General features: G+C 31.9%; 2 protein-coding genes across 4 annotated transcripts in view; one reads left to right on the top strand and one right to left on the bottom strand.

Moving 5' to 3' along the window:
• The window catches only part of LOC130444346 (synapsin), a 74107-nt gene that overhangs the window by 8970 nt on the left and 46118 nt on the right, over window positions 1–19019 (top strand). The window contains exons 5-7 of the mRNA XM_056779433.1: window positions 1473–1694; window positions 1901–2011; window positions 2999–3103. Coding sequence (XP_056635411.1) covers window positions 1473–1694; window positions 1901–2011; window positions 2999–3103 — 438 coding nt within the window. The remainder of the gene's footprint in view (window positions 1–1472; window positions 1695–1900; window positions 2012–2998; window positions 3104–19019) is intronic.
• Window positions 5218–19019, bottom strand: part of LOC130444226 (tissue inhibitor of metalloproteinase) — a 46757-nt gene continuing 32955 nt past the window's right edge. For all 3 annotated transcript variants that reach the window (XM_056779284.1, XM_056779285.1, XM_056779283.1), the window contains exons 2-5: window positions 14425–14545; window positions 6483–6671; window positions 6230–6429; window positions 5218–5808 (exon numbers count right to left, since the gene is read on the bottom strand). In XM_056779284.1, coding sequence (XP_056635262.1) covers window positions 5668–5808; window positions 6230–6429; window positions 6483–6671; window positions 14425–14542 — 648 coding nt within the window. In that variant the 5' untranslated portion in view covers window positions 14543–14545 and the 3' untranslated portion in view covers window positions 5218–5667. The remainder of the gene's footprint in view (window positions 5809–6229; window positions 6430–6482; window positions 6672–14424; window positions 14546–19019) is intronic.

Genomic DNA, 19019 nt, shown 5'->3' with positions numbered 1-19019 from the left:
CTTTTGAGCTGTCCACCTTAAACAGTTCTTGTAAGACCTACTCAACAGGCAGGCTCATGAAAGCTGAGTTTGTCTGCAGAAGCCCAACACGTCAATTTATTGGTACATCTTCCTTTGATTAAGATCAATATTCAAAGACATCTACACGAACTGCACCATATACTCTGTACTTTGTTGTTTATCTTTGGATTTCTGCTTTTTATTTTCAGAACCTCCTTTCTCACATCTCTACCTTTTTCCAGTTGTCTTTAATTAGTTATTTTGCTTGTATTAGTTAAATGTAGATTTCGAGTTCATAAGTTGGTGTTTTTCTTTAAATTTCAAATACAAATCGGTTGTTTACGTTCGCAACTTTTAAAAAAAACCGAATTTTGTGTTATCTTATGAACAAAACTTGATTCACCATAAAACTCAATTCAAATAAAAAATTTTCGTTAGCTAGGTTCATTAATTGTGGGAGATTTATTGTCCCCGAGGAAACTATTTTTGGGGTTTAATGCATCTGATTAGTCTGCTTTCTATCAAATTTTTAGGAATTCTCGTGGAAAGTACGAATGTGTAAATGGGTATTTCATGATTTACAATGATTATTTAGTCTGTTTATATGAAAGTTCTAGCTCTAATCAATTTGAAATTTTGGTGGAAGCACCATAGTTACATAATATGGCGGGAGCGCAAGGTTTAATGTAGAAAATCAGATGTTCGAAAATGTAGAACTTTAAGGAAACTGTGACAAAACATGAAAAAACCAATAATACCAATATCAGAGGGTAATAATTTTTAGAATTGTAAATATGATAACGATAACTATTTTTAGAATAATTCACTTTTACTTAGAATACGTTTTTATAATTTGTCTATACGTGCAAAAACTTTTCCGAAAGGTAAAATAAAAATAGCGACTAACAAGAATTTCTGGAAAGTCAAATACTAATGGAGAGCTGGGGTCTACCATTACAAATAAAGGTTGTGTGCGCTACAAAAGATCAATGGTCAAAACTTGAGGTTTTTTGGATTTTTCTCAAAAATGGTAAGTTCTATCAAAAACAACCCTCAAATCAAAGTTGTAGATCGTAAAATTCTCTATAAAAATGATTCCGATGGTGTTTTTTCTAAAAGTTATCATTCCTGAAATATCGCTCTCCACCAATAATTGGCTTTCCGGGAATTTTTGTTATTTTAATATCCATATAAACCACATCAAAGTTCTGATAATGTTCACATAGAATCTTCATTTTTTTAATTAGAAACTGCATTAATAAACTATAAAATACAATCAAAATTTTTAGAAATTTGAGTGTAATAACTCAAATTGATAATTGCTTCGTATTCGTTTACTAAAATTTGTGTTTTGACTGATTTTATTTTGATATTTGGTTATATTTTGATAAAATATTTTATTTACGTATCGACGAGAATATTTTTGTCAGTGTATTTAATCGAAAATCGATGTATATCCTTCATTTTGACAGGTATCAGGAAGACACTTGACTCTCCTTGTTATAGACGATCAAAACACGGATTGGAGTAAATATTTCAGAGGCAGGAAAATCGGCGAATACGACATTCGAGTCGAACAAGCCGAATTTAGGGAAATCACGGTAACGGCGACAGCCGAGGGTGCCACTGTCTCAATGGCAGTTATTCGTGGAGGCACGAGAGTTGGAAGATCTTTCCGGCCCGATTTCCTGCTAGTGAGTAAAATTGAAGATCTGATTTTAACATGAAATTTCTATCAGATTATATTCATAAGCAAGATATGAAAATTAAATTAAAATAATTCTCAACTTTTAATCCATTTCGAAATGTAACTTTTCTCAAATCAATATTTCCGATAATCTTTCTCATCAATCAGAAAATTTTAAAAGTACGAGCGATATATATGGAAGTAATATTCTAGGTGAGGCAAAATTTGAAAGATGCCGGAGAAGATTACAGAAAATTATTACTAGCTCTGAAGTTTGGAGGAGTTCCAAGCATTAATAATTTGACATCGATTTTCAATTTCCAGGTAAGATCAATAATAAGTATATAGTTTTATGAATCAAATCAATATTTTTCAATCAATCTTTGAATTTAGTAGTTTATTATCCGATATAAAACTTGAAGCAACGAAACATCGAAAGTTAATGTTTCCTTACAAGTTGACTAGTCACCGTACTTAACTTGTTATCACATTTATCAATTTTGAAATTGATAAATACGAATTACAATGTTTCTAATACTGAACACTAAGAAAACAATTATTTGTTACCATTCTTAATATTGTTACGAAGAAGTTCGCAAAAAGGTTCGGCGAATTCGCGCAGCGCTTTCAATTTCTCATAAATGGCCGAACTGTGTAAGTTTTCTAATAGCAGACGGTTTGTTTATAGTATTTCTTCTAAATCATTTCTAGGAAATTCTATTTATTTATTTCTTTTTGTTCTAAACCAAGAAAATTCTTCTGGGACAGGTATAAAAGTATATATGTAGTGCAGTTAGCTCAGTTTTAAATAATTAGTCGTAGTAAAAAGAACGTGATATTTATAAGTAAATTATTATAAGTTAAGTGTAAATAAATTAAGAGACTGTGTTTATTAATTCACCCCACGAATAGGGAATGCAAAAAACTTTACATTGTAAACTTGTAATTTCGAATGGTGTTGAGGACTCAAAATAAAACTGTCCAAGTTTTTTTCAAAATGCCAACGTTTCGATTTTTTATTTGTTCGTTATCAAGGCTTCAACATTTGAATCACCTCTATGCCATATACGTTATCGATGTGTTCGTAAAACCCAGGTGAAGAAGTCAATCTTGATATTAATGTCCTTCCTAGTATGTAATTTCGAATGGTATGTGGATTGAGGACTCAAAATAAAACTGTGAAGAATGACATCTGGGTTTTCAAATCTATCGACAGCACATATGGCACAGAGTTAATTCGAATGTTGAAACTTTGATGAAGTTCAAATAAAAATTCGAAACGTTGGCATTTTTAAATGTTAATGTTTTCAGGACAAACCTTGGGTATTCGGCCATTTGGTACAACTTCAAAGACGTTTAGGCAAAGAAAATTTTCCGCTTATCGAACAAACTTTCTACCCAGATCATCGGGAAATGGTGAGTGATTTTTTTTATTATAAAATTCTCATCAACCATATACTAGTTACTAGTAATTCAAGATATTTGTTCAGATCAGTCAGAGGTACATCAGAGGTCGTAAAATATCAGATACTATTCCGAGTGGTACATTTGGTGATGATCTTTATCCGTTAAAAAATAGAAACTCTGCGGTTATGTGTTTTTTAGTTAATTCGCAATTGCGGCTGTCACATTTAGGTTTAGGTTTAGCATCAAATAAGTAGCTATAGGTCAGTCGGTTACGGCCTAGCACTGACCATGGTTTTAAGTAGTCTTTCATTTCAGGAAGTTTAAGTTTTATGGTTGATGGTGATTGATTCTTAATATGTTTCCAAATGATATGAATTGATCAAGTTTAATTGGACGAATTACAATAATTTTATTCAATATCACCAATATTGAGAGCTGTTCCTTATTGGGAACGTGGCAATGAAACACCAAAGTGGACTAACTTTAATATATTTTCCGAATTATGTATTCGTCGTCTGGGAAGATTTTCGGTGGTTTTCAATTGTATTAATTCTTGTAAAAATTTTTAAAGTAAATTGAAATTTCGTTCATATATCTTTAATGAAAGTCTCCTTAATCACGTTGGACTAATTTTTACCTGATATATTCTTTTTGTGTGGATCATTCCAATCCAGATTTTTCAATGTCATAGAACTTCATTCAGTTTTATCTTCTATTTCTGTAGACTCCACATCATTTTAAGCAATTTTCCAGTAGCTGTTTTATTTGTACTTTTTTTTGATTGTCGAAATTAGGATTTTTTGAATAGCATAGTGCCTAATTCTTATATATACCAATGTGGAATTATAGTCCAATAATAAAGAGGTTAATGACGTGTTTTTTTTTAATTATTATTGATAGTTGTTGTAAAATTTCCTAACTTTAGTTCCACTGTATACTTCGAAAATATTAACTGTTGGTTTATTTTATAACATATGACTCATATTGAAAGGGTATTGTTATTTTATGATCATAAATTTTTTATTACAAGTTAATTCACCTCAACAAACTAATTTAGCAACTCCAAACAAACGATACTTTTCGATATAATAAAGTGTTTAGTAGTTTTTCAACAATTTTTTGAAATATCATTCTAAAAAAATCAATAGTTTGCACATGCGTGTCTAAATTTCTGTTTTATGGAAAAAACTATTTCTACAAATACACCCCAACAAAATGAATTTTATGCTGATAACAACAAGCACACAAAATTATTTATATAACGTCGAAAAGGCACAGCGAAGTAACTAATGTCGTGTATTTTCCTTAAATACATATGAAATTAATTTGATTTCTTCCATTTAACCATTTTAACCTCGGTCTTCCATCTTGCGTCAAACTTTTCCCAGCACTTCTTCTATTTCTGTATTTGTTCTTCTTCTGTTTACAACATTATCTTTTTTCGGTCCCATAATAGTTCGTTCTCAACATTTACAATTCTCACAATAGGCTAGTTAACAAAATTTCAAGTTCAAAACTATAGCTTAGCATCTATTTCATCCCAAAAATATATTAAATTAAGAACGAGTTGATTTAGAAACGAACTTGAAATTGACCGCGTAAAAGGCCAAGACTGTCATGGCGTTATTAAAACTTTGTATTCGCTAACCTCAAAATCAGTATTTACATTCCACGGTAGTTAAATACGAGTCTCTGACTGCTGTTAGCTTTGTTAAATCCTGGCATATTATACCTGGTTTTCAAGATTAAACTAAAAACGAACCGTATTAATTCAACAATAATTGCTTAAAACTCGAAAAAACTCTATACGAAAATGACAGTTACAACATGGTGCGACGTCACGCTTCCATGCGTTTCTCTGATCGGTGTTTAATGTCACGTGATTAAACGTCTCATTTTGTCGATTTTAATTTCCAAAAATATTATTGATCTTTTGTTATTTTAATAGAAAAATTGTTTTTTTTTGTTTACTAATTTTGATCTATTTAATATCTTGGTAAATTTGATGTATTATATATACGTACAGTTACGAACTAGCCCACTGAGAATGACCCTTAAGCCGGTCCTGCTTCAATATGTTGTCGTAGTAATACAAATGCAATCAATAAACAATCAAAAAAAAGTAGTAGAAATAAATTTATTCAAATAACAATAATAACTTAATTATTTAACAAAATGAGTTATATTTACATAGTTATTTGAAAAATAACTTAATTAGAATTATAGAATTAGTTCTGATTCGCTAAAGGTAAAAAAAGTCTTTGATTAAATACATTAAATCAAATTTCAAAACTTCAATTAACATTTAAGCGTTTTCCTCGTTAATTAATACTGTGTAGGAAATCATTTTCACACTAGTTTATCTGAATTTATTACTTGGCTTTTGTACAACTGCTAAAAAACATGAAGATGTGACTGTCATACAATTTTGAGATTTTGTTTCGTCTTTTGCAGTGATTATAAATTATTATTTGAATACCATGCGACCAATTCAACTAGTTTGAGTTGTTCAATAAAAGTGAAACACACCAATGAACATTCTGTGAATATTTTTTATATATCAATTGTCAAAACTAGTGAGAAAAATTCAAGTTGAATCTGTGATTGCGAGCAGCGGTGATGGTGCTATTCCTTCTCCATTCTTTCGTACATGTCGATAGCAATCTAGTTTTAGCCCACATACACGATTGGTTATTTTGACGAAGACATATTCCCTGGAAATATAAAGAAAAAGAAATCAATATATCCCGGATTTGATGATTTATAGATGGTGTACAGTTTTCAAACAAAAAACTTAGTTATCAAAATTAATCATGTATATTCTTTAATAAGAACTAACCTGAGTAAATACTGTGATAAATCAATCATTCTAATGAAAGTAAAAACTGAAATTTCAAAACTTAGATTACGATTAACTCAATAAATTCTTCACGCATTGTTTGGTGTAGATTTATCATCTTGATCATTATAATTCAACGTCTAATTTTTTTTTTTCCTCACAATAATCTCATACTGAGAAGGCATTCAACCAATTTCTAGCTATTACTGTTTTTTTTTTTAAATATCTGACCTAAATTGCATTAGTAACTTAGTGACTTCGAATAAAATTAAATTTTTGAGCGTTGAGATACTCACTTCGTTGGATTCGCAAGAATTCCTCCAAGTACAACTATCGATTTGTCTGTGGCATCTTCCGTAGAAACATCTCCGTATTTTGCAATTACATCCATGTCTATAGAGTAATCTTAATCCTTTCTTCTGTCTTTTCGTCAAATGTTGCCACTCAGTATGAATACCGCACAAATTTACTTGTGCTCGTAACGCGTAGATTCGACCTAACAACTATATAAATCACACGACGAAATTATAATGTATATAATGTCAATACCTGATAGAACATAAGTTTTTCCAATATCTAAATTAACTCCACATAGTGAATCTTGCGCAGCTGTCATCAATTTTCCTGATTTCAAAGCTATTATTGCTTTTTCCGATGTCTTGAATTCCTTTTTTACTCTAACTTTATACACTCTTCTGTCTCCTATTATATGTTCTCTCTTCACTCGAGCCAAAATAACTGAAAAAAATCAAAAGTAAATAACAAATAATTGGTTCAAATATCTCATCCATTGATTATATCAGAAAATTTCTATGGAATCAACATTTAATCCGATACAATTTCATAGTCTGAATAAAAACCCTCGCAACTCGGTATGTTAGGTCACTTGAAACTATTTTTCTTCAATATTTTTTCGAAATTTGATATCTAGCTACTATTTCAATTCCTCATTGAAAAAATCTTCATCCATTTTTTTTTCATCGTCAAGTTTTTTGTGCCTACTGATCAATTTGGTTTGCGGTTTAAATCGACGATTTGTATGTTTGTAAATAAGTTTTTTTCCCAATTTTTCCCTACTTTGGGCGATGAGACTCAACTTGTCGACGACAATATTGCGAGAAAAAATTATATGTGACAATAACTCGACTATAATAAGCTATAAAATATGTAAAAGGTATAGTGAACTATTACGTTTCTATTTTTGTTCCGACCAACAACATAAATAAAGCTATTGAATGGTCTATTACTCTCATAACAATTGGTTATAACTTTAAATACTTCAGTCAACATCAACAATCGACAATACAAACGAAGTAGGTCAAATTAAAAGTTGCTTCTATCCAATTTTAGTCGGGCTGTTAATATTTTACTCCGTTTCGAATGCTTCTTTTACGATCGCTAGGTTGGGAGAATGCAGATCAATTCGATTTTATTGAGATACGGAAACATTAAATAATATTATGTTTTCAACGATTTCAATGTTATTCAAAAGTGAATAAAATTTGGGAAACTTTCTAAATGTGGCATTTATACTCGGGTTTGTAGATATGACAACACCGACATTTTTAATGACATTTGCGTCCATCATCAAATTTGATATTTTTACCAATGAAAATACTCCGAATGTGTTGTTATACGAGTGCCATTTAAATTGTTTATAGATATTCGATATATTGGTCAAAAAATTGAATGAATCTTGAAAGTTTTTTGCGCTAGTTTTCCGAATGTAATCATGGTCTTCCAAAATCGGCTGTTTTGCCAGAAAACATCGATGTTGTGAATAAACTGATGCAAAATCGTCATGTAACATACCGTAGAATTGATGCATGATTATTTAGGTGCCTAAAAGATTTTTTCAAGTTAGATTCCGCGTCTATGAGATCGTAACATGCGAAAAATCATGGATCTATGCATATAAACTCGCTAACCTAAACAACTATCGACTGTTTAGTCTTTCAAGTTGAGCCAAATCAAACGAAAGTCGGACGCGCACGAAACACTTCTAAGCAAACGGCCGCCTGTTTTTCCGAACTGGATTTCATTAGAGCCACGTAGAATGGTCAATTATGAATGGTACATCGGGATTTGTTTGCCAGAAAAAATCAAGGAAAACAATCGAATCATTCGCCACCAAGCTTCCACACATCAGTTCAAACAAAAACGTTTTGGAACAGTCAAAACATCGACTGATAGGTTATCAGCCGTACAGTCTTTGTTTGGCACCCAATGATTTCTTCTTATTCTCGCAGATCAAAAATAAATTGAGAGACGAACGTTTTTGTACACCTGAAGAAGCGGTTGATGATTTCAATTGACATATTTTGGATGTACCTGAATCGGAATAGAAAAAATGCTTCGACAATTAATTCAAACGCATGCAAAAGTGTATTGATCTCGAGTAACCCTCGTAGTACATATATTACATTACATTATTATTACATTAAATATTATTCTACATAATATTAAGAGATATTTCTCAAGATATGTTGTAAATTCCAAAGGGAAACGCTGGTCCAGATAAATCTTGTGAAAAAAATTAATAAATTAGTTCGTTTCTAAATGTAGCAACGCATAATTATCTACATCTTAAATTGTATAAATATTTTAATTATCCTTGAATATCCCGAACATATAATTATCCCAATAAATTTCAATCCGAGTTTTATCCATTGCAGACACCAACTATACCGGCAAATTAGTTGGGAGACGTAAATTCATAATCTGAAATTACATTTCAAGTACACAATTTAGATTTACGTCATAATATAAAGTAAAAAATTTAGTCTCGATAAAACTGCCTACGGGATTAAAAACGAATATATAAAACCGTAAGAAACAAGTTTTGTTCATAAATAGGCAGAATGTGGGAAAAAACGGCAAACCACAGACAAAAATTCGATTCAAAATTAATTATTTTCGTTGGAATATAGTTAAATATTTTACGTAACAATACGCAATTGAAAATTGAAATAAAAGGCCAATCATACAAGTCTCTAATTTGGAATACTGGTAACAAATGTTGGTTACTTTTTTTTTTGAGAGATTGTCAAATTCGTGAACTCGTACATTCTGAGTACGTTCAACATTAAAAATGTCATGCCACATTGTATTCTAAAAAAGTTACGTTACGCTGAATTATTGCCGCAAATGACTAATACATTTCCTCACCCTTAACCTGCTAACGACCCAAATAGAGACATATCAATGATTGATGTGCCCGTTTTGCAAGATTTATTAGAACGCCACTGAAATTCCAAAACTTTAGACTTGTATTTATATTTTTTGAAGCTTGAAAAAACACGGAGTTTATCAAATTATAACCGAAGTGAATTCTACCTTAAAATTCATGTTCTATTTTGAAAAATATATGGTTGGCCAGCCAATACAAATAACATAGAAATGATTTAATTTCATTACTTTCGTTCAGCCCACACCAGCATGTTTTCAGGTTTACGTTAAAACAACAACAATAACAATTTTTGAGGGAGGTAATTCGTAAATTCTAATTTTTAGCTCGAACCATCATTTGTAGATATTATTTTATATATTATACCTGAATTTCCACAGTCTGTCTACCTCTTCAATCATAAATAATAAATTCAAGGTAAAGTGTTGAATCTAGTTCGGTCAGTTCATTAATGTTGATACTCTTTTTATATATAATAGGCCAGAATACAAAAGAAACTTTTCGCTTTACTAAGAAAACAAGTGGAAGATCAAAAGAGTGATTGTGTACAAAAGAGACAATTGAATGTTTCTTTCATACTTTTAGCTCTTCCTTTACAAAGAGATTACTATAACAATGGCTGTTAGAAAACTTCGAGATTTATTGATCGATACAGATCCATGAGATACATTTCCACATTTAACGAAAAAACAAACGATTTTCATCTATAGTTGAATTTTTTCGTATTTATTAATAAAGAGTGATTTTTTTGCTGGTATCATTTTCTTAACATTGTTTTTGACAGATCACTCGTGAATCGTGTTTTGTGTCATTGTCAAACTCGTTCAGTTTGGTCTATAATTTAATCATGAATGAACAACGCTTGCAAATTGTTGAATTTTACTATCAAACTTCATACTCGGTTACGCGCACTTCTTCCAATTTGTGGGCAGTTTGGTCGGCCTACTGAGGGAACTATTCGGAAACTTGTGACTAAATTTGGGACCCAGTTTACACTATTGGACATTGAACCACTAACACGCGAACGTACAGTGAGGACCGAAGAAAATATTTCGACTGTATCCGCCAGTGAAATGTCGATTCGCCGCCGTTCTCGCCAAATCAGCCTCTGGTACTCCAGTACGTGATAGGATTTGGGTGTAAAACCTTATAAGATACAGCTGGTGCAAGAACTGAAGCCAATTGATGAATGGGTGATGGTAAAGTTGGAGTTTTTTAACGAAAGCTCATTTCTGGTTGAATGGATACGTCAACTATGAAAATTGTCGTATCTAGAGTGAAGACCAGCCGCAGAAATATTGCAAGAGCTACCAATACATCCCGAAAAAGTCACTGTTTAGTGTGGATTATGGGCAGGTAGCATCATCTTCTAAAGCGACGTTACTGTGAATGGCGAGCGCTACCATGTGATGATTGACGATTTTTTTTGCCCAAAATGGAAGAATTGGACATGTGAATTCAACAAAATGATCCCACATACCGTACGGCCGAATTGAGAACCGCCTTCGGTGAATAGTTTATCTCACGTTTGGGGCCTCTCGATTGGCCGCCTAGATTGTGTGATTTAACGCCTTTGGACTACTTCTTGCGGTTTTATGTTAAGACTAATGTCTACAGGAATAAACCGGCGGCGATTGACGCAATGGAAGCCAATATTGAAGCATTTATTCGTGATATGTTGGAGAGATTGTGCCAAAATCGGACTTTGCTCATGGGCTATCTAAAGCGGAGCTGCGGTCAACATTTGCATGAAATCATCTTCATACATTAAATTATACTGATCGTTCTATCGATTCCAATAAGGCTTTAATCAATTTTTATTTTATTTCCAATGCACTACACCACTCTTATGAAGATATTTTCAATATGGCGTTATTCTATATCCAATCTCATTCGGTACTGACCGCCCTCCATTGTCCAATCTCTCTATTAGGAGGCTGTTAAACATAATTCCCTGCAACGAAACGAAGAATCCTTTTTTTAAATTTCGATAATTACATGGTGGTTGCGAATTCTAAGCACGTAATGAATGAAATTAATACTTAAAAACTGATAATGAGTTTTTTAGTCATTCATTATACCGCCCTATAAAATTGTCCAGTAGAATATTATGTAGTTTTGTATTCCTAGATAGAAACATAGACAACATATCCGCTTGTTATCAAGCACAATAGACAAAAAAAATAATATCAAACTTGGTATCTAATTGGACATTCTTGAATATATGTTGATATATTAAGTTGGCAATTTATAGTATACTGTCAAACATCGGAATTTATTATCTAACAGGTAGATTATAATTAAATTGATTTGAATTTCCAATGTAACCATTAGTGAATTAACTGACAGCATAAAGGTTTTATAGTAGCATATTTATGTCATGTAAGCACATCACATTTTCAATACGAAAGGGGCCCGTTGAAAGGTCAATATTATGATATTATCTAACATTAAAAAATCGTAATTCAATCATCATCGTATTAATGGATTTTTTATACCCACATACATGTTTGTATGCAACAAATGTTTCATCCGAAGGATACTTAAACGATAAGTTTCCACCTGTAGAAAACGCGTTGCACTCTACTAGATACTAATAACTTTTATATATAACATCACTCAATAAGTCGCGTGACTGATACACAGATGGCGCTGCCGTCAAATCCATATGACGTTCGTGAAGTACCAACTTTCAAAAGACTAAGTGGAAAATTTGGTGATATTTCCATTAGTCAGAAAAAAATGAGAATCATTGAAGTGAAGCTACTTTTGTTATTTTCAATGGATTCAAAACAATTTCGTAGGTTAATTTATCATCGATTGTTGATGAAGAACAAAAATTGTACAAGTAATGGCTTCAAAGAACCATTTGTTAATGGTGAACGTTCTGGTCGTTCAATTGAGGTAGTTATTCCAGAAAATATCGAAATTGAAATTGCTTCAGATAGCTGAGGCTGTTAAGATATTAGAAGGCAGTGTGCTTACAATTATGAATGAACATTTGACAGTGAGAAAGATTTTTTCAAAGTTGGTGCCGCGTTTACTCACAGTCGATCAAAAACAACAACGTGTCGATGATTCAGAGAAGTGATTGGCTATGTTTACATGTAATAACTCAAATATGTAACAATGAATGAAACATGGATCCATCACTTCACTCCAGAATCTAAACGATAATCATCTGAGTGGACTACAGCCGGTGAACCAGGTTCGAAGCGTCCAAAGGCACAAAAATCAGCTGGGAAGGGGAGATACAATCAAAAATTAAAGAAAACGGCCTTATATTTCGCAGTTCACCAATACAATGTATCGATTCACAATTCGGTGGTAACGATGGTTAAATTGAATGGATTACACTTTTAAATGCTTCATCATCCACCGTATATTCCAGATCTAGTCCTTAAATGACTACATGCTATTCGCTGATCTCAAAAATATGCTTGCCGGTGATAAATTCCGCTCAAATAAAAAAGAAATTGCTAGAACTGAATCATATTTTTAATCAAAAGATATAAGCAGGAAAATTTTCGAAATATTTGCCCTGAATAGGCAACAGGACATGGGAAGCGATTTATGAAAATAAAAATAGCAAATCATGAATCATCCAATTAATTTAAATCATTATTTGAGGGGAATTTATCACTGTCGAAAATTTGTTATTTTTTTTCTACGGCTTTGAACAATCGTATCTTTCAATCTCTTTGTGAATATTCATTATGTATTCCTACCAAAAATAATGTAACAGTTGGAGATGAGATAGGATCAAATATTCCAAATTAATGGTTGTAGGCTTATTATTACGCGTTTAAACTTTTTTGGTCTTTGATCAGTACTAAAATTGACGTTATATTATTAAAATGTAATACAGTTTATAAAGGATATTATAATGTTTAATTCATCGCCGAATTGATCAAGTTGATTTAAAATATATGAGAATTGTACACGCTATTCACAAATTGAGGCCTACCAAGGGTGTCACGCCATGGGGTTACTTTTCACTCGTTGCAGCGCTACTTGAATTATATCTAAACTTTGAGTACAACAAAATGGACTTTAACATTGACATTTATTATGTTTGTTTTATAAATAAATATTCAACGTCGATGAGGTATTAAGCTGAATTGCACATTGCAAACATCTCAGTTTCCACAAAGTCATTTATTTCTATATCTTTTATTGAAACTTCTTTTATATTTCTTATCACATTTTCAAAAATGTCTTTTTGAGGTAGTTTTTGATACATTTTTAAATTATTGTGAGTACGCTAACATATTAACAAATGTCTGCCTTTTTGAAGGTATGTTAGGTTAGGTTCGTACGGATGAAATCGATGATGCTGAGGCTTGAGGTAGTACCCTTCATTATCCACGATCTGTAAACTTAGTTACTAGCCAACCAACCTTCCATCTTCCTTTTCATAGATTATTTTCAACCATTTGCAACACAGAATAGATTTTTTTCTAATCCTGATGTTTTTTCCATCAATCTATTATGTGGTTTCCCAGTATTTCTCCTTCAACGTAAAACTCCAACTGAGCAAACGCTCGATCGTCTTTTTCGCCGTTACTCTTTTTCGTTAATCTTATTATTATTTTTGTTTCCAATTATTCATCTCATGGCCAAATCACTCTGGATACCATGCAATTACTTCTGACTCGACATATACCTTACTCCGATCTCCGAGTCGATAGTATATTTTAACCATTCCATCAGTAATAGCACTGTTACTGTCCTTTCGGAATTATCTTTCCTTGTTTCAGCTCTAGCAAGCATATCCGTTTCACTTCATGGAGTACAGGAAGCCAGTGACTCAAATTGCTTACACTTCTTGGTTTTATAGTTTTTGATGTAATTGTTCCTAAGGTTTTAAAGGCTGTGTTTGCAGATTGTTTCCGTTTTATTAATCCCATTCCATTATTTTTAGTTTTTAGACGTTTGGAGATTCAGTTCCGTTGGTAGCACCTCCTTTATGATGGATTTTCATCTCATCTAGAAGACCCTTCATTCTTTTTCCATCAATTTCCTGCAGTTTAGTTGTATGTCCATAATTATTTTGCTGCTCAACCGAAAAGCGCTTTTTGAGGCTACTCCTTTTATGAACAATTCTATGGTCTACAGACTTGGCATTGCTTCTGCATCCTCTCTAGCATCCTCTGCAGTTTCTTTTGATAGGCAAAGTTCTTGTCCATCAATTTTGGTGTTTTTATGAAGAGAATTAGTTCGTGGTAATTCGAAACTCGCCATACAATGAATTTGTTATAAACTTTTTTGACTATTGACCACTATTTAATAGAAAAAACTTACCAAAATCAGACTCACAGAACCTTTCTTGCATATGTTGAGGCATGCACGAACAGGCATTTGAATAAACGATAATACTACAGAGACATCCAAAAGTGAAAAGAAGCCTGTTTGTATTCATAATCTGAAACAATTAAATATAACAATATAACAGAAAATATAAAACAGGTTCGTAGCTTGATTTACAAGACACAATTTATAAACTGTATATGTGACAATTAGAAATTAGAATAAATGTTATTGAGTCTTCTATTAGTTTGAATTTTCATTCATTTAAATATTAGTAAATATTAATTTCAGTGTAAACTCTGGTATAGCGAAAAAGAGAATGATTATTTCAAGGGTACCGTTGCAGTTTTTTAAAGTCTTGGTATGTCTCAATGTCAATGTATAACCACATCGATCATTGAAAAAATAATCAAGTGTGCATCCTTCAACCGTCGACAATTACTGATATTGGAGATATTTGCTACTATGCAGATCCATCATTCGGAAAAAATTGACACAAGACATGATACAAAAAAACACACTTTGAAATCGCTTCGTGTTTTTTAATGCTGAAAATTGAATTTTAATGTTTTTATCAATTTGATTTTGAAATGAAAAATCGTTGAGTGTACTCAACAATGTGACCAAACAACTTTCCAGCTCACAACTTTAGCATTAACAGTAATATTAATAAAAATGTCGATATTTGAAAAATTGCAAATAAATCTTTGGCTAGAGAAAACATAAAATTCTACATTCTACTTTACAAAATCACCTATATTACACAATCCAAACTGAAGGGCAAGTTACTATGAGGAATTTATTAAACGATGGGGGATTTTTTTTGACACATAATCATCAAATTATGCAATAAATATTTCTGTAGATGCGATAACCTATTTATTTTTTATTTGGCGCCGTTTACTAGTGACGCAAAACTACAAGTTTTATTCGAGTTATTTTTATAAACATTGTTTATAAACAGTATCTTAGTGCATCCTATGAAAATAACTTGATCTCGTCACATGGCATGTGTGATATTCAACTTAAACTGCATCAATTGTGCCAATAAATATAAAATAAAAACTCAATTATTAGAAACAGATATACGAGATATGGTAAGAAAATTTATTTTCTTTCGCTCTTTATTTTATCCATTTGAAAATTGTTATCACAATCTTATCTTTAGCTTCAATTTCTTCTACTGTGTTAAAGTTTTATGTTCTTATCATTTTTTTGGCAAATTTACTCTTTTGTTAGATTTTTTTTCCTTCATTCCTTCAAAATTTTCTCTTCCCGCATGTCCGCTTTAAAATCCTTCACTTCCTATATACAATCTAAAACAACTATTCGAACAAAGACATTGATATTTATTTCCCAATGAAGTATCGGAAAACTTTATATACAGATTTAGTTTTATGTATGGAAACTGGTTCTGTAAAAGATTTAGTACGTTGTTTCGAGAATTGTCGATTCAAAACGATCCAAATTTTTTAAGTAATGTCATGTTTTGCGATGACGCCACTTTTTGTATTAATAGAAACGTAAATCGGCATAATTGTAGATACTAGTCACGTAACAATCCTCGTTGGATGCGTGAATCCCGCACCCAATATCTCGAAAAACTAAATATATGCGCTGAAATAATAGGCGACAAAATCCAAGTAAGTATTATTACAAATTTTCAGACAATAACAATATTCTAAACGACAATATATTTGGCTACAACAAGATGGTGCCCCACTATGGATGTATGGTGGGGTAAATACCTAAATAATGTTTTTCCCAGAAGATGGATTCGAAGGCGCGGTTTTATCCAATAATTCCCGCGATCACCCAACATGAATCCTTTAGACTATTTTCTGTGGGATTAAAAAATATGGTTTACAAAAAAACCTGACATTGGATTGGAAGGAATTGAGCATTGGACAAAATTTTGGGCAGCATCTGCTGTAATCACAAACTTGAATCTATTTATAACATGACATAAACATTTAAAGATTTATCTTCAGTTATTGTATATTTTCTGAGCATGATTTCGATTTGGACACTAGACCTTGTAACGAAATTAGTATTAGCACATAAATTATTAAAGAATATTCAAATTGAATGAGAATCGTAGCCTAAATGTACAATATTTACTGTAACTTTGGTGGAGATACTGTAAATGTAGCTATAACTCCGAAATTGACATATAAATATACAGAGTGTTTCATTTGATACAACAATGTTGATTATTTTTCCGGAAAAAGGTAAGATCTGACAACATTGTAGATACCACAATAATACCGGCGTTACCACAAAACCCTCGCGTACAAAAAATTAATAAGAATCGTTTTCGAGATAATTGAGGCGTTTCATAGATAAAACTCACGCTGTACAATAATAAATAGAAAAGTTCAACACTTATCAAACACAACTCGATTAAAATTTGTTCAATATAAAACTTGGCATCCATTTAGTATGACTAATGCATCGAAGCTTTCCGAGAGATATTTATTGAGCTAAAAAAGCCTGGATAATAACGTGTTTTTTAAGTTGCTTCGTTTTATCGCATTATATTTTTGAGGTTATATGTCAAATTATGATTTATGATATGTCATTTCACTTTAGTTGACACCAACAATTGAACGAATTCGTTATATAAAAATACAGAGTATGAATTATCGATTTGCGTTTAATAAATTTTATTTCAATTATATATTTAGAACTAAAAGACAAGAATTGTTTGATTGAGAAATTTCATTGAAATTTGGAAACAAAAACTGAAAAAAGTTGCCGTTATTTAGACTACATAACCAGCTTATTGGATCGTTAGTTGAAGGATGTGTAATATGTCTTTTACTTGTACGAAACCGTTAAATTAAGAGATCGAGCAGACTATGGGATAATGGCAATGTTAATTTCTTCAAAATATCGCTTACAGGACGCGCGTTATCCTGTTAAAAAATGGTCCTAGCATATTCACGATGTAACCAACTCCATTTAAGTTTCCATCTAAAAAAATCGTAACCCATGTCATTACTTTATATATGAAGACTCTGCGATCACCATAGACTCACTATCAAAATCATAACTAAACATAATTTGATCAATTTGTTGAAAGAAATTTGTCTATTTATTAGTTTGCGTAGTATAAAAAGAAGGCATCAAAATAAACGTTATGTACACGGACCATAAGTCCTTATCTGCAATAAACAAACGGCAGCAACTTTCTCGTTCTTATAACTAAAATCCAATCATTACAATCGAGTTGAATATCGACCTTTCTTCTGCCAATTATATCACCAAAATTAGTGAGATTCGAAAAATATTCCTGTCGACTTATTTTAGGCATTATTTTCAAGTTCCGAATGAAATTACGAATTATAGACTGAAACTTCTCAAACAATATGACAATTTCAAAAATACTTTGCAAGCAATTCCAATTTCCAATTTTGATTTCTTTTTCAAAATAACCAATTAGTTATCGGTGGCTATAATTATATCTGACGCCCCGACCTCTTTCAGTTCCAGTTTATTTAAATAAAAATTCAAACAAAATTGATTGTCCGGTCTTGTTGTAGTACTGTATCCAAGATAAATGATAAATCTGTGTATATTGCGGTTGACCGAGCTACAAGATCGGGGACAAGAAGTAAATACAGGCGCCTGGTCTGAATCGACTTATTTGAACAAATACAGCGTGAGGACTTAAAAGGAATTACAAATAGAACCGTGTTACAACTATAAAAATATATTGTTTATAACAAACAAGGTATTGCGAAATGTATTTAAACTAAGTGTGTGTGTGTGTGTGTGTGTCAATTAACAGTTACAAAATAATGTTATTTTATTCATATTCCAACGTATCATAATGATATTCTTATGGATTTCATTTTCGGTGTTAAATAGATGACATACTTTATTAAACTTAGTATTATAATGGTTTGATTTTAGAGCAGAAGTTCCAAAACTTTTTTTCCTCGTGAATCACTTTCAAAATACTAGTTTGAGTTGATGCATTTACACAAGGACACTCCTATTGTAGAGCTTTCCGTGATGCACTTGGACCACTGTATTAAAACACTGAGTCTACAATTGAATATAAAATATTGAAGAATTAATATAAATGGACAACGACATCCTTGGTTTTCCATTTCATTATCACGGTAACTGGAAAAACAAAAATTAATTTAGAATCTCTCAATTGAAACTAATATTTGTTATCTGAGTCTGAGTCTAGTTAGACTAGACCAGTTCCATGCATAAACAAAATATTGCGATTTTATCAGACCTTCGAATCGGGCTAAAACTGAATATTTCATATGAACGCTTTCATCATATAGTTCACGTCAATTTGAGCATGAGAAAAATTGCTGCAAAATGGATCCTCAAATGGATGACACTTGGGTACATTTCTACTATCCAGAAACAAAGCGACAATCGATGGAATGGAGACACTCTGGTTCTCCAAGACCTAAGAAATTTCGTGTCCAGAAATATGCTGGAAAAGTTCTTGCCTCAGTTTTTTGGGATTGCCATGGAGTAATCGTGATTGATTTTTTTTTGGATAAGGGTAGAACAATAACTGGTGATTACTATTCGACATTACTGACCACTCTACGGGA

This window comes from Diorhabda sublineata, chromosome 5 (assembly GCF_026230105.1).
Source record: "Diorhabda sublineata isolate icDioSubl1.1 chromosome 5, icDioSubl1.1, whole genome shotgun sequence".
Lineage (NCBI taxonomy): Eukaryota > Metazoa > Arthropoda > Insecta > Coleoptera > Chrysomelidae > Diorhabda > Diorhabda sublineata.
Note: the sequence above shows the minus strand (reverse complement) of the source record. Positions and strands in the feature narration are given on the sequence as shown.